This window comes from Magnolia sinica, chromosome 7 (assembly GCF_029962835.1).
Source record: "Magnolia sinica isolate HGM2019 chromosome 7, MsV1, whole genome shotgun sequence".
NCBI lineage: Eukaryota > Viridiplantae > Streptophyta > Magnoliopsida > Magnoliales > Magnoliaceae > Magnolia > Magnolia sinica.
The window spans coordinates 93,999,678-94,015,467 of NC_080579.1; the positions used below are offsets into that span (position 1 = coordinate 93,999,678).

Sequence of the window (15,790 nt, forward strand, 5' to 3'; positions counted from 1 at the left end):
TGAACTTCCACTATTAAAAACTTTTTGGGAGCTGGATTAGTTTCGGATCAAGCTGATATACTTTTTGGGAGCTGGATTAATTTCGGATCAAGTTGATACTTGTTTTTTCACTTCATTCCGTCTACATGACCTCATGAATAGGTTGGATGGAAAAAAAACAACACGGTAGCCCTTAGAAAGGTTTCAACGGTGGGTGTCGTTATCACTGCAGCTTCCTTTGGTGTGGTCCACGGGAGAGTTGGAAATGCTTCATTTTAATGTTATCGCTTAAAATTATCTGAGAAAAGCGATGAACGGCGTGGATAAAACACTTACATAACTTTGGGCCACACAGAACCCTGCCCGGACGGATTACTGTCCGGGAGGGGCAGGACGCAATCCGCATCCAGACTATAAATATTCTGCCGTGTATCATATAGTTTCTTTTCCTCCCGACACCTCCCTCACTCTCTCTCTCTCTCTCTCAGCGTTTGAAACGCAATTTCGTGCGCTTTGGAAAAACCTTTCACTGATTATCCCAGTCTTTTCCGAATCGGATCGCGAGGATGCGGAGATTCGCGGCGGACAGAGCGAGGAAGCTGATTGGTTCCGTACAACGCTCTCTCTCCTTTTCTTCTGTTGTTGCCGATTCTTCTTCTTCAGCTGCGTCTTCAAGGACACCTCCACCTGTTACGATAGACACCATCAATCCAAAGGTCTGATCTTCTTCTTTTTTCTTTTTTTTCTTTTTTTTTTTTAAATTGATTCGATTCCGCGTTTGAGTGTTTTGATTTCATGGGCATGTTTCATTTCGAATTTCTGCATTTATTATTATTATTATTTGAATTCTCCTCGGTTCTCTTTCTAGGAAATCTAACCAGTGCGGCGCACCAGATAGTGGTGCGCCGTGCTCATGAATACCTGATCTGATCCGTTCATTGCGTCCGCGCTGCGACGAATCGCATGTGGTAGGGAAATCCTGACTATTGAACGATTGGTAATCATCTGGTGGATTGCATGAAAATGGATGGTAGGAAAGAGTTTTGGCAGTGGTGGGCATCAAATGCAGAAATGCCTGAAACCTTATGAGAGATCCTGATCATGGATTGGATTACCAAGCGTTTGGCGCCTTCATAAATAGATGACTGTTCCTTTTGTTTCCTCCCTTGCTGTTATGAAATTGAATTCATGGGTATGTTTTATGTGGTGTTTTACAATGCTTGGCTGCTCGATTGCTCGTGCTGCATGCTCATGTTTTCAGTTTGTACAAGTGGGGCCCATGGTTCACTGGTCCAAAAAGTTGATATGATGGGACCCACTGTAGATGATCAATGCGCCAAATATCCCAAGGACTCTGGCCCTTTTTTCTTTTTTTTTTTATTAAATGTGGACCATTGGTGCATTTTCTTTATTAACTGTCTGTTTTCTAGACACTTCGAAGAGGGAGGATTTTTCAATTTGGGAGATTTGGTGCGCCAGTCATCTAAATCAGGTCCAACTATATCAACCGTTTAGATCACTTTATAAATCATTGTTTTTCCATTTATTCTTGGCTAATCCTAGATTTCCAACTCAAATTATATGTTATTTTCAAATTCAGTTGTAGCTCCTACACTGCTTCGTGCCTATTTCACTTTACATGTTGGATGTTTTTCCCTCCGATTATGTATTAAATGCAATGTGGAGAACATGACCAACTCAACATGGTTTGGCTCTCTTTTGAGTACCAAGTCTGAACTCCCGGTTAATCATAAATACCATCTTTGTCAATCATCTAAACTTCTACAAAATCAGCAAGTTTTTCAATGACCTGGTCCAGTTGAATTTCAAGCTTGGAAGATAGAGTTTTGATTCAAGTATGAGCTATCGAGCATTTATTATAAATCTCATAATGCTTAAAGACTTCCATCAGCATCATCTAAGCTTTATCCCAAATAGTTGGCTACACTATTCATTTTCCACCATTACATTGTATCAGGGACCATATCATTAGTTAAACTTTTCTTACTACCACCCCTTCCCCTTTTATAGCATTCAACTTGAACCAACTCACTCCTTACCGGTGCACTTCTTGGTCTCGATTGATGGCCATACAATATAAGTCTACCTTCCCTCATCTTATTACCTATTGGGGCTACTCTTTAAGTTCTCCTGAATGTGTCCCATTTCTAGTTCTATCCTCTTTCATCTTGCCACTCATCCATCTCAACTTCCTCATTCCAGCTGCACTTATTCTATGAACATATTGTTCCTTGATTGCCCAACGTTAAGCATGGCTAGGCTTATAGTTGTCCTATAAAATCTTCCCTTTAGTTCGATTGGTATATGGCGATTGCATAAAACTCCAGAGCCCCATCTCCACTTCATCTACCCAGTGCAAATTCTATGAACAACATCCCTATGAATCTCTTTGTTCTCATGACTTATTAATACCAAATATGAAGTGGTCATTTCTGGCTGCTTCTTGGCCATCATCAGTCTCAACTAATTCCTCACTTCCACTCCTATTGTTACTAAAACTGGATTTCACTTACTCTTTTTTTCAGCTAATTAAAAACCTATAGATTCTAAAGCATCCATCCATATTTCTAGCTCTATGTTTTCCCCTCCCTTGTCTCGTCAATTAAAAGTATGTCGTCTACAAACAACGTACGCCACAGGATCATAGATATCCTAATCTTATGAAGTATTCATGATCTAAAATTTCCTTGTTTCAAGTCCCTTTCTAAGCCTTGTAACATGATTTTTTTTTTCCTCCCACTACTAGCCATTTGGACCCCATCATTGTACCAACGAGTTTCCTTACAAGAGTGGCTGTGTGTGTGTGTGCGCGCGTGCATGTTTTGTGTTTGGGTGTTAGTTAGTTAGTTATCATAGTGCTTAAAGACGTTAAAGACGTCAATAATTTTTATATGTCGATTGTTATGCTTTCCTTCATTCATGGAATTTCAGCGCAATGTGTTCTTCATTTTCATATTTTCCGAAACACCATTTAACGTTTTGAGCTACATTTCCTTCTTCTCCTTTGTCAGGTTTTAAAATGTGAGTATGCTGTCCGTGGAGAGATTGTTACCCATGCCCAGGTAGATTGGATTAAACATTCAATTCTATTAAATATAGTCGTTTTACAGCCTTTAGGACTCAAATTCATCGGATAGGGAATTATCCTTTTTGCTGTCTTTGTTTGTAGCGTTTGCAAGAAGAATTACAAGCGAAGTCAGGATCTCATCCCTTTGATGAGGTGAGTATTGTTTTCTTGTTCTTTTTCTTCTTTTTTTTCAATGGGCACTTGGAAAGACTTGTGGCAGCTAAATCTGGTATGGTTTGGTGTCATTTGGCACCATATATTTGGTGGTATTCGTATTCGGTGGTAATTGATGGTAATAACATCTTTTTGGTCTGCTTGGTACCATGTAATCGGTGGTAAATGAAAAGCTGCTTGCTGGGATGTTTTGAAATTCCTTTGTTTTAGTGTGAATCCATTCAGTTTGGTGTGAAATACCATTTTGGCTCTCTTCTTAAAGGTGAGGGAGTTGCACGAGTAACATAGGGTCTCTGCTACCAATCCACCGTACATGTGGCACATTGATGATACCCCGAAACAATCCAATTATCGGCCACATGATTAAAATCAGATCGACAAAATGTTAAAAAAAGTTGGTGAGGTGCATCATTTGGAATCCTTATGTTTGTGGCCCACCCAAGGCTTGAGATTTCCTCATTTTTGGCCAAAGTATATATTTCAATGGGCTTATTACAATTATTCTGTCAAATGTCACATATGTACACTAATTTGCACTATTAAAGTTGATTTACTTAATCAAATTCAAGTTATTGTGAATATACTATAGAATTCCAATGGATTCCAATTACAGATTGCCAAGCAAAATTTTCAGATTCTAGTGAATTCCAATTACAGGCTGACAAACACAACTGAGGATTCCTTCTTTTTTGTTTTGAAGATTGAGGATTCCAATTCACGTTGATTACATGGTAATTGTAATTTCGATTCCAATTCATGCCAAATACAAGCTGCCAAACGAGTCCTTAGAGATTTTCACTAGAAAGCAAACTTGGGAGTGTGATTTCTGAAATGAAAATTCCCCGCCCATGCCCTATGCATTCATCGATATGCATTTTGGAGATATATCTTCTGCTAAGATCTTTGGCCAATCCATCTGAAGTTGGTCCTTTTCTTATTCAGATACTCTACTGCAACATTGGAAATCCTCAATCGCTTGGTCAGCAGCCAATTACTTTTTTCCGAGAGGTTGGTGGGTTGCAAGCCTTCGATTAAAAGATTAAGTAGCGTGGCCTTTTTAAATTGTTAATCCATTTGTTCTCAGGTTCTTGCATTGTGTGACCATCCATCCATCTTGGACAGAGATGAAACTCATGCCTTGTTCAGGTACGCAGGCAACTGTACTGTAATTTTAAAGGTGCATTTAGGTGTTTAATCAAATTGAATTTTAATGATCCATACCAATAAGTACCCAAGGTGGTTCCGGATACATTTTAGCTCATAATGACAACCAAGGCCCGGAGTGCAATTCCATGGGATTCAAGTTCATTCTGAATGGTGTCTGCCACTATAAATGGAGTGGGGCTAACCCCATTTTTTCTATTTCCACTTTATTCAATTGAATTATTGCAATTCAATTCAATTCTCTAACCCTGGGCTAAGCTAAAACATTGGTACCTGTGAAACTTAGATACTGGCACGTATCATTTTCAGACAAGGAATCAAGCTCAGTTACAGTCCTCTAGGACAACCAACACCCATGCACATCCTTACATTCAAAGGATAAAATGAAACTCAGGCCCAAGTCTAGCCCGGGCCCACAATGGGTCTAAAAAAACAGGCTTGAGCCTGGCCCATGATGATTATGCATGGCCCATATCCAAGTCCAGCCCAACCCTGAGCCCTGCCACCCTCTTTTGTGCAAGATCTAGTCTGTTCTTTAGGCAATGATGCATGTTATTGACAAAAATGCCCTTGATACATTAAATGGGTTGGGCCAGGTTGGGTTTGGGCTGGGCTGACAGGTTCTTAGACAGTCCAAGACTTCGGTTAATAAACGGGCTCAGATTTTAGTCTTGGGTCCAGTCCTCGGGCCTAGTATTTGGCCCATTGACACTATTTTTACTACCCATGTTGTCATATGTGCTTGGCACACCCATCCATCGCATGCGTTTTACATGTGAATTCTTTTTGGAAACGGAATATCCATTGTATTTTTTCTGGGTTTTTCTATTGATTCCTTTGGTCTTTATATGTTTTCGTAATTCATTTCCTGAACTCTTTATTTGTTGCTGCAGTGCGGATGCTGTGGCAAGAGCTTGGCAAATTCTAGACCAAATTCCTGGTAGGGCTACAGGTGCATATAGTCACAGTCAGGTAAGACTGCGTTCTTCATTTAGTTGTGCAGCATGCAAGGTTAAATGTTATGCTGCCCAGATATGGATGCAATTATAAGCATGGACATTACCCTGGATTCCCTAAAATCCAGGGCACTCTTACCAGCATATATGGATATGGGTATCCTTTCCAATACTTTTCTACCATGAGACAAAGCGGAGTGATACCTGCAACCAGTTGTATGCTGCAGCCCATCTTTTGTGACTTCAGAATTTTGGTTCAACCAGTTGTAGGTGATCTTGAAAAAATAATTTTCTTGAGTGGCATCCTGCAAAAGGTTGTGTGCTACAAGCTACAGCCATTTCCTTCAGAATTTTTACTTTCTTTTAAATACATCATCTATTTTCAAGAGGGAAATGGTTGTAAAAATGGGCTGTAGGTTAACCTACAACTAGTTGTAGGTGATCAGTTCTACGAAAGAATGAACTTACTGCAGTAGAATACTGTTTAAACCACACCTCAAAAGTATCCCTGAGGCATGCAGCATCAATATCTCTAGCCGGTAATCTGAGCATATACGAGCAGCTGGGATATCCTAGATTACATGTAGGGCTGGCACCAGGCCGGGCCAGACTCAGGCTGCGCAAAAGCCAAATTTTTTATAGGTCTTACCTGATAGCCTCAACTGAAGCAGTTCAAAATTTGGGCTAGAGACCTTTCCAGGCCAGATGATTACATATTTACATGAATGATTTTCCATGGGAAATGGGGGCTAATTCTTGTTCCTTCTGTATCAGGGAATCAAAGGTTTACGTGATACAATCGCAGCTGGTATTGCCGATCGTGATGGATTTCCTGCCAAAGCAGATGACATTTTCTTAACTGATGGAGCGAGCCCCGCAGTATCTATCTGGACTTCAGCTCTTGATGACATAATGGAAACCCAAACCCTCTGCTAATGTTCTGTTTTCTCCTCAGGTGCATATGATGATGCAGCTACTACTTAGGTCTGAGAATGACGGCATTCTTTGTCCAATTCCTCAGTACCCTCTATACTCTGCCTCAATTGCCCTTCATGGTGGAACTCTTGTATGTTTTGCTACATGAGCTTGCATTATAGTTTTGACTGTTACAATGAGAGATGAAATGTAGGGTCCTGATGCATCAGGACATGTGTAAGGTGGTCCTAATCCACCCAGTTGTGCCCATGGTTGAGTGATCTGGTATGATGACTTGATTGGACCACAGCATGGATGGGGATGCACTGAAACTCTGAAAATCTCATTGGAAGATCCTAACCCTCTGACTGGTGCCCTGGAAACGGTAGTTTAGAAGAAATACATCAATGGTCCAGTAAGAGCCCAAAGTTGGGTGTTTATGATCTTCAAATCTGGAAGATTTTTGGGTCATCATCCTTCCGTGGTGAGGTCCATTATATTGATGGTTTGGATCACTGAACCATGGGGCCCATTCCTACGGGCTTGGCCTGTCAGGACCGTATACTTTGATGTATCAACTTGGAAATCATCTGAATTGATTTGGTTTGGCTATGCTTGTTATGCTGAGTACAAACTACTAACCATTGATCTACTGCCCTGATCTTTTATGAAATCTGTGAGGTCTACACTGATGTTGCCAAGTTGAACTTAGAAGTTGAAACACTGAATTCCAAGTTGAACACCGAGTTTTTGGAATTGATAAATAGCAGCGGACTCTGAGAACTATGGTTTGTATTTTCAGGTCCCATACTATCTTGATGAAGCAACAGGCTGGGGATTAGAGGTTTCCGAGGTTAAGAAACAAGTGGAAGAAGCTCGATCCAATGGCATAGTGGTCAGGGCAATAGTGGTAATAAATCCTGGCAACCCGACTGGGCAGGTGAGAGCTGACCTGCTTCTCTATATCTCGTCTTTTCAAGGAATTGAAAGGACATAAAAGCTGATACTTCTTCTTCTTCTTCTTTTCCTCCTTTTCTGTATCTTTTTAAATGGGCTGTTTGGGGTGAGGGATTTGTGAAACCCATGTTTGTTTTTTGTTGGGGATTTTGCCAAATCCATGGATTTCTCTAATCCACACCTCCATAAATCCATGGATATGGGGCAAATCCAAATCCCCAAAAGAATTAAAGGCTTGGCAATAAAATGAGACTTATAAAATCAAGAAAAGTAATTCCTTCACAGTAAACGCTCTTCAAACCCATGGATTTATAGTTTGATTCCCAAATAATGGACTTTGGAAATTGCTGAATCCAAATCCATTGCAAATCCAGGAATTTGACAAGTTCATGGATTTACCAAATTCACATTCATTTCATTGATCCCAAACCCTCTCCATGCTTTACCTGATGCGCGCGGTTTGTGGGTGATTGCGTGCATCCACAGGGTTTAGTGTAGCCTTAAAAAGGGGTGGGGACACCCTGTCATCAAAGAAGAAAAAACAAGAGACTGAGACTACCTGTGATTGCCAGGATAGGACAGTAATGTCCAGATTTTCTCTATGGTTGTTCTTGCATTCAATGCTCACAGTGAAGGGAAACCCTTCATTTAGAAATTGCTTGTGATCTCCCCCCCCTCCTCCCCCAAAAAAAAAAAAAAAAACCTGAAAATGGTTAGAAATGCACTTGTTAACTTGTTTTGAAATGGTACAATTTGAAGTAATCCATGCAATATGTTTTGGACTCACATGTTTGATTCTCATAGACAAGGCGGTAGAGGTGTTCAGATCTTTTTGTGGGTATAAAAACTCAGTTTTCTTTTTTCTAGTTTTTTATTCTACTATTATGTAGTTTTAATGCATTTATTTGTATTGGTGTAGGTTATTCATACACTGTACTTAAATGTGGGAGACATTTTCCATATTTTATGTTAGGAAATGATTACCTACAGCTGGAAGTCACAAGCCAATGGGTCACTTTTGTAGAACATATGGGTTGTGCATGGGATGGGCTGCCATGAAGATTCCCTGAAAAAAAAATCAAGCAGGTCCACTCATTGGGTGGGCCAACGTGTGTAAGAAGACAACTGGTGGTTTAAACCAGTCCTACCGACACCCTGATTGGATGTGCACAGAGGGACTAACCTGTTGTTAGCTCCAGCTGATACTTATGGTAGGGCCTGCCTTATGCACAGCTCAGATCTATGCTATATATGCATGACATGTAGGCATGTGAGCTGGGTTACACATGAAGTTCACATGCAATTGGTTGTAGGTGATCATTCCGCTTTTATGCACTCATGTAAACTCAAGGATTTAAATCAGAATTTCTGAGTGCAACTTACCTAGGGACTGAAACCTGTCTGACTTGCCTGTATTGGTTGGTTTCTGTCTTGTCAGTCTTGTACTGACCGGTGACTCGTTTTGTTGTGGACTGAAACCCATATAACTTGGATGATACCAAGTCATTCCGGACAATATTTAAAACCCTGGTATTGATACACTATACCTTTTTGCATTACTGTATAACTGTATGCATATCACGGATATTTGGTTGTGAAGGTTACTGTGCCTACCATATTGTGTCCTTACACGTTTAGGCTCAATCAGATGGGTTTGTGAAAGAACGGGCAATGCTTTAGGTGTCTGGTATTTCAGTTTTAGGAAGCTGACAAGTTAAATCTTTTCTCTGATTTGTAAGTGCTTTGTGCAATTCAATGCCTTCAGGTTCTTGCAGAGGACAACCAGCGTGAAATTGTGGAATTCTGCATTAAGGAAGGCTTGGTTCTTCTTGCGGACGAGGTACATGGTTATTTGATCTCAGCCAAATTTCTGCATCCTTTCCATTTTCTGGTCTCTCAAATTACTAAATGCTATTATGATGTAGTGTGCTTCATAGGTCAATGAGGTACCAATCCCATTTGTGGTGATCAGAACTATTAATCTGGTAGCTTGGCATGTTGATGGGCCACAACCCAAGACTCCTAATGACCCAACAACTCTTTAACTGTCAGATTGGTATGAATTTTTTATGTCGAATGTGGACCATTGCTTTGGCTCATATATTTGGGTTCAATGTCTTTTTACTAGCCAATGAATAGATGGCTACGATAGTGTCATTGAGTTGCTCCGGCATGGTGAACCACCAAATCAATGGTCCCAATCACCATACACAAGTGGCACATCTATAGTAGAGATGTTTTGGTGTGCACTTGATGGAACTCCAAGAATCACACACGTGGTAGAATTTCTCAATGTGAAACAGCAGAACTAGTTAAGTGGTATTTAAAGACTCAAGCAATCTTCAACAACTCGGATTTGACTTGGAAAGCCAGTCTTTCAATCTCTTGAGTTTCACTCAGATGAGTAAAAAAAATAAAAAATGAGTTGATTGTAGTTGAATGCATTTCTAATAAAGTCAGAGCTTCAAGAGAGTACTTGAGCCCCAGCTGAAATGAGTCGACTTGGCTGAGTTCTGAGTTAATAAAAAGAGCTTTTGAAAGGGTTCAAGCAATCTCCTGGCCACTAATGTGTTTCTGCTAAACTCGAACATTCATAGTTTTTAATTAAAAAACCCATAGTGTGTATTATAACAGAAACGGTCAATCTATGATGTTTATGTAATGGAAAGTGCATGTTAAATTTCAAAATTACACCGTTTTTGTAGCTACTGTAGTTATCAAAATAACGCCCATTAATTTCTCAATAACTCGCTATGCTCCGGAATAATACCTGGTACTTTTAAAGTATTTCTTTAAAATTACTAGGGCAAGTGGCATGCACAATGCACGCACAGAGTATGGGAGAAAGAAAAAGAAGGAGAACTCAGAAAAGGGGAGAAATTGCAGCAAAGATGCAGGCTACACACGCAGGTGGTCTACTCGCATGTGGTGAAATTTGAACCATACGCCGGACGATAGTCATATTTTCCAGTTCCCGAAATACCCCCGACTTCATTTAAAATGTCTTCTCATGTCCTTCGAATATTCAAAGTTTCCGCCTACTAAACTAATTGCGGGGGGGAAAATGTCCAAAATCTGCTTGCGTTATATAATATAGATAGCAACATTGCATTATGAAACATAACAATGTTTCAGTAAACAAATGCTGTTTTCCTGTTTCTTAACGGTCATTACCATTATATAACAGAATGCCGGTCTGCCGTTTGGTAATAACACCATTTTTTGGAACTTCATAGGTATACCAGGAAAACATATACGTTGATGACAAGAAGTTCAACTCATTCAAGAAGATTTCCAGGTCAATGGGATATGGCGAGGAGGATATTACTTTAGTTTCATATCAGTCAGTTTCTAAAGGTATATGGTTCCCATCATTTGGCTGGTGTAATATGTGAGCCTTGACCCCAGGATTTCCCTAGTATCTTTGGGCATGGATTTTGTATAAGTGGACACATGGTTCGGTAATCTGGACAGCTGATCCAATGAGGCCAACCACAGATGGGTCATACACCAGAAGTACCCTAGATGGAAAGATCCTATAGATGCATTCTTTGGGTTTTCTTTAACGTTGTATTTGGAGAATTCCTGTATTTTTTTTCTTAATGGTCTAATTCTGGGCCACCAGCTCCAATTGGGGAGATTTTTTGGGAAGGTTTGTATTGCCATGGCATGTCCATTTGATCAATGGTTTGTGTTGCTAAATCATGGGCCCTGCTTGTACATGCTCAGCATAGCCAAGGATCATATAATTCATTTGAAGTGATTTATAATAATAATAATTATTTTCCTTTAATCTGAAGAACTAAAGGATATTAGTTTTGTTTCCGACAATCAGGGTATTATGGAGAGTGTGGGAAAAGAGGAGGTTACATGGAGGTTACTGGTTTCAGTGCCGATGTAAGGGAGCAGATTTACAAGGTAGCATCTGTGAATCTTTGTTCGAATATCTCTGGTCAGATTCTTGCGAGTCTCGTCATGAATCCGCCCAAGGTAATAATCATCTATCAGAATATTTTTTCCGTTATTTTCTGCCCAATGATGAGGAACTAGCGAGATTCTTTCCTTTCTGCCCACATTGACTGTAGGCCAGCCAAATGAGACAATCTCCACAGTACCTTTCTCATTGCGCCACAACAGCCCTCATGTCCACCCAAAACAAGGAAAGAAGAAACACCATTTCTTTTGTTTGATCTTGCAGTGGTTTTGGTGGAGCCCACCTTTTGGTAAGCTAAGCCATTTGTCTGGGGCCCCATCATAGCACCAGCCATGCCCAAATGTCTCCTCTATCAGGCGGTCCTAACCATTCAATGAAAATGGATAATAGCAACCAATGGTTTCATGTTCATTGGATGGTTTAGCTTATCTGACAGGAGAGCTTTGGTGTACTTCCCCTGTCCACCATGTTAATGATTGGATTACCAGGTGGGCCCCTCATGTACAGTTTATTGGGCCAAGACAATGTTCAATCAAACACTATATTTCCTCTCTGCATTTTCTTTGACTTTATGAAGTGGAATGGCTTTTAGATTCATTTTTCTTTTATCTCATCTTGTGGTTTCTGTTGCTAATCACGACAAATTAACTTTTAATGAATTTGCAGGCTGGAGACGAATCCTTTGACTCTTTTTCTGCTGAGAAAGACGGGATTCTCTCATCTCTAGCAAGGCGTGCAAAGGTCAGTAGATTGTAACTTGGGTCTCAATCCTCTAAACTCCAGTAGTTAAAGAGGAATTTGATTACCCCAGGTCGAAAAGATGCATACATACTCAAGCCTTTGGTTTGCATAAGTTGAGCCCGTTGTTAAGTGATCCAGACCATTGATCTGATGAGCCTCACAGTGAACAGACCATGCACAAAAAATATTCCCTATGACACAATCCTAGCCATTCAATCAACAATCTGCAAATAGAAATTAAGATGAAAAACACAACCCTGCCTCATCTTCAACATAAAAGTGGCCAAAATTGGATGGCCAGGATTGTCTGTTGTGAGATTTTCTGGGCAAGGTTTATTAGTAGTTGGGCATATCAAATTGGCAAACTGGAATGTGGATTCGGTCCCCCACTTGTACAACCTAAAGCTTGAGGCTGCATGATGCATATCCTCGGGTCTCAAGTTCGTACCCTGAAAGTTTCAAGTTATCGCAGATATTACCATCTATGAATAATTAAAGCATTCTTATGACATGTTGGGATGAGAGATTGACTCCTTGAAATGGTAACAGACATTGGAAGATGCATTCAACAGTTTGGAAGGCGTCACATGCAACAAGGCCGAGGGAGCAATGTATCTCTTCCCTTGCCTTCACCTCCCCAGGAAAGCAATTGAAGCCGCAAAAGCCATTAAAGCAGCCCCCGATGCATTCTATGCTCACCGCCTTCTTGATGCTACTGGAATTGTTGTTGTCCCTGGATCCGGCTTTGGGCAGGTGAGATTCTTTTACCATGGAACTTTTAAGTATTTTAAACTGGGAGCATTGCTAACTGCACACGTGTGCAATGGAGCTTGTGTATGGACCTTACATGTGCCAGCATCGCACATACCTGCCAGATCCAATCCATCCATCAGGTTGGTCCAACCTTGTACATGTCATCCTGAGAATAGAATCTGATCCGATCAGCATGTGGGCCCCAATATTGGAAACAGGTCAATGGGCTAGAAAACTTCGGCCAAGTTTTTCAAAGCCGCACATTTGCTTTGCAAACTGTGGCCCTCCTAACTAGTGGATCAATCTGGTTCTTGGGCTAGGGCATTAATATGGTGTTGTTCCGATGGATGGATTGGATCCTGGACTTATCATGCGAAGCTGGCACATTTGTGGTATGTACATGAGGTTTATTGCACATGCCTGTTCGCTTAGCAAAGCTACTAAACTGGTGCATGCATATCTGAAAGGAAATAAGATGACCTTTAATTTCCAAAACTGCTATGATGAAAACAAGGACTCATTTTAGGAGCATCTCATTGGTCACTTCATGGGATCGTATTGCCACGTACCTCCCTGCATCGGGTTGTTCTGGAATCCGGACCAATGAAGGCCGATACGGCCGTATTGTTTATGGATGAAAGTCACGAAACTGATACCTAGTGTTTCCAGATGATATTACAAACCTTGGATGAAAATGACCAAGCCCTTCTACTCTGGGCCGCACTTTCCTGTACCATTGCCATGCCATGCAGATCATTTTCCACATTGTTTTCTGCCTAGTCATTTTCATGCAAAGCATGCCATGCCCAAAATCGCACCATGTTGTGATCAGCTGTTATTTCCTAGAAAGATGTTTTCTAAGGAGGCATGATCTCCCACAAGCCCATTGCATGTGCCCCTCACATGCAGCCCAACTTGCCAATGCGTCACGTGGGTTGGACATATGAACCATGCATCACTATAAGGTGGACCGTGGACCCCACTCACATGGTGTGAAAATCAGGTGCACCACATGTGCACGCTGATTCAGACCGTTGCCAGGTCTGGTTTAAACTGTCAATTGTTATCATAGAGCAGCATGATCAAACTCCATATTTTGCTGCGGTTTTTGTTCTTTCGAGTGTCTGATTGCTATTGTCGTCATCTGTGTTGCATTAAAAAAAAAAAAGGTTCCCGGCACGTGGCATATCCGGTGCACGATTCTACCACAGGAGGAGAAGATTCCATCCATTGTCTCCCATCTGACGGCCTTCCACCAAGCATTCATGGATGAGTTCCGCGACTGAATTGTCATCTCCAGGTTGGTGTTCACCTTAAAAATACAAATAAAAGGCGCCACCCATCCATGTTTTCCATGTTATGGATGAGTGTATTGCATGCTGTGGCCCATCCATACTTTCGATGCTTATACTGCCACGCCATGTTTATATAGCCCATATGAGATCCTAATCGTTGAGCTTATTGACCGTTTTATCCGTCTGCACTCTATTCTACTTCGATTGTAGGGGCCTGCCAAAATCAAGTTATTTCAGGCCATTCCAACAGGGTAGAAGTTCAAATTCTGGTGCTGTAATAATGTAACGGGTAGTCTCGTCCTCGTTAGATGAGATATTTGAGACAGTGCAGTGTGTGTGAGTGATCCGGGGTGAATCCCTCGTAGATTTACCTTTTAAAAAATTGTAATGGGTAGTATCCAAAGAACAAAATGACAGTGAGGGAAATGGGCCCATCGACGAAAAAGCATTTTGAAAAAAAAAACCATTTTTCAGTTGCACCCAAACATGCTCCAAACAGGTGTTGATCAATTATCCCTTTTTTCTAGACAAGCTTAAAATAGAATTTTGCTTTATTTCAATGGCTATGATGGTGCCGAAATGTTTGGTTGGATTGGGATAGAACCCATCATTTGATGGAATTAGCTCAAAATGGCAGAGTGAAATGAAACTCTCATGTAAATATCATTCAATGGTCATCTCGACTATTTGTGATGGGAGTAGCAATGTACAATTCTTCCCATGCAATAAGTCTTGAGTTGATGAGTTGAAGTTGATCACTTTCAGATTTTTTTTATTTTTATTTTTGAAAATTGATCACTTTCAGATTTTTGCCACGCAATTTGAAAGATCACTTTCAGATTTTAAAGGACTTTAGAAGAAAATTTTCAACATAGGTGTGAGTATTAAGGGAATTTACAAACTGGGCCCACGTATCAATGAATGGTGTAGATTTTACCTACTCATGATGAGTGCTGCATGCCATGCCCACTAGTTTTTATAGCTTCTAATGACTTTGGATGCGCATCTTTGTATGTATGGCACACAAAAATGCTCTCCTCATGGGAACTTGGTGAAAACTTTAGATATGTGATATGGGCACAAAATCCCTATGGTCTACTAGATGAGTCATCTCATGACACTCCTTGGTCTAAAAATATGGTGGGCCATAGCAAAGTGGAAATCCTTAGGCTTTTGATTTGCATCTCATTTTGATATGGCCCACCAGATTTTTGGATCATGCCAAAAAGTTAGCAATGGGAGTTTCATGAGGTGACTCGTCCAATTGACCGTCTAGATTTTGTGCCTACATCAGGTGTCAAAAATTCTCATGAAGTTTCCATGGGATTGGCACCATCTCTCTCTCTACTAGAGCATTGAGTCTGCCTCATTTTTAGCCCATATCTTAACATGATCTGAGAAAAGGGATGGACGGCGTGGATAAACAGATACTTCACGGCCTGGTCGGATGCAATCGGGTTCCGTCTGGACCGACCTGGCCCACCTTTGGGCTGCTATTGGTATCTGAGTTTAGGCAAGTAGGTCGTCTTGGGCCAGTTTTTGCCACCAGAATATCCGAGAACCTTTTGTTCTGTGATCATGTCCTCGACCCAGCTTAATCTGGGCCATTCGATAGAGGTCCACCCTGGACAGGCATGATCCAACCTATGAAAGGAACTATAAGGTGATCCGCATTAAAGATGAAAGTGTGCAAATATCGTTCGCTGAGATTGATACTGGTGTTGGAACCGATATCGTAGTTAGGTGGTTTTGGAACCGCACGGACAGCTCAGAATTCCAGCCGAAGCCAACCTGGGCCCTAGCGTTGACAATCTTGAACTGAAATTTAGTAGAG

The 15,790-nt window shown here is 40.9% G+C and overlaps 1 protein-coding gene across 4 annotated transcripts; it reads left to right on the forward strand.

The window, feature by feature from the left end:
* The first annotated feature begins 433 nt into the window (after positions 1–433).
* LOC131251770 (alanine aminotransferase 2-like) lies at positions 434–14,281 on the forward strand. Of its 4 annotated transcripts, XM_058252709.1 has the most exons (16): positions 434–695; positions 3,012–3,062; positions 3,170–3,220; positions 4,184–4,249; positions 4,326–4,387; positions 5,299–5,377; positions 6,136–6,240; positions 6,317–6,427; positions 7,079–7,216; positions 8,999–9,073; positions 10,470–10,590; positions 11,069–11,223; positions 11,834–11,908; positions 12,458–12,661; positions 13,831–13,961; positions 14,167–14,281. In XM_058252709.1, exons 1-15 carry the CDS (start codon positions 546–548, stop codon positions 13,945–13,947), a joined length of 1,560 nt encoding a protein of 519 aa, XP_058108692.1. In that variant the 5' UTR covers positions 434–545; the 3' UTR covers positions 13,948–13,961; positions 14,167–14,281. The 4 variants fall into 4 exon arrangements, with proteins under 4 accessions (XP_058108692.1, XP_058108691.1, XP_058108694.1 ...); XM_058252708.1 differs by having other exon boundaries at positions 13,831–14,281; XM_058252711.1 differs by having other exon boundaries at positions 11,069–11,151; positions 13,831–14,281.
* The last annotated feature ends 1,509 nt before the right edge of the window (positions 14,282–15,790 follow it).

Excerpts from the sequence above, each read along its gene's own strand:
- LOC131251770 (XM_058252708.1), top strand. The coding sequence starts at position 546 with ATGCGGAGATTCGCGGCGGACAGAGCGAGGAAGCTGATTGGTTCCGTA. Across the intron at positions 696-3,011 it reads TAGACACCATCAATCCAAAG|GTTTTAAAATGTGAGTATGC; the intron begins GTCTGATCTTCT and ends CTCCTTTGTCAG. Across the intron at positions 6,428-7,078 it reads CCCTTCATGGTGGAACTCTT|GTCCCATACTATCTTGATGA; the intron begins GTATGTTTTGCT and ends TTGTATTTTCAG.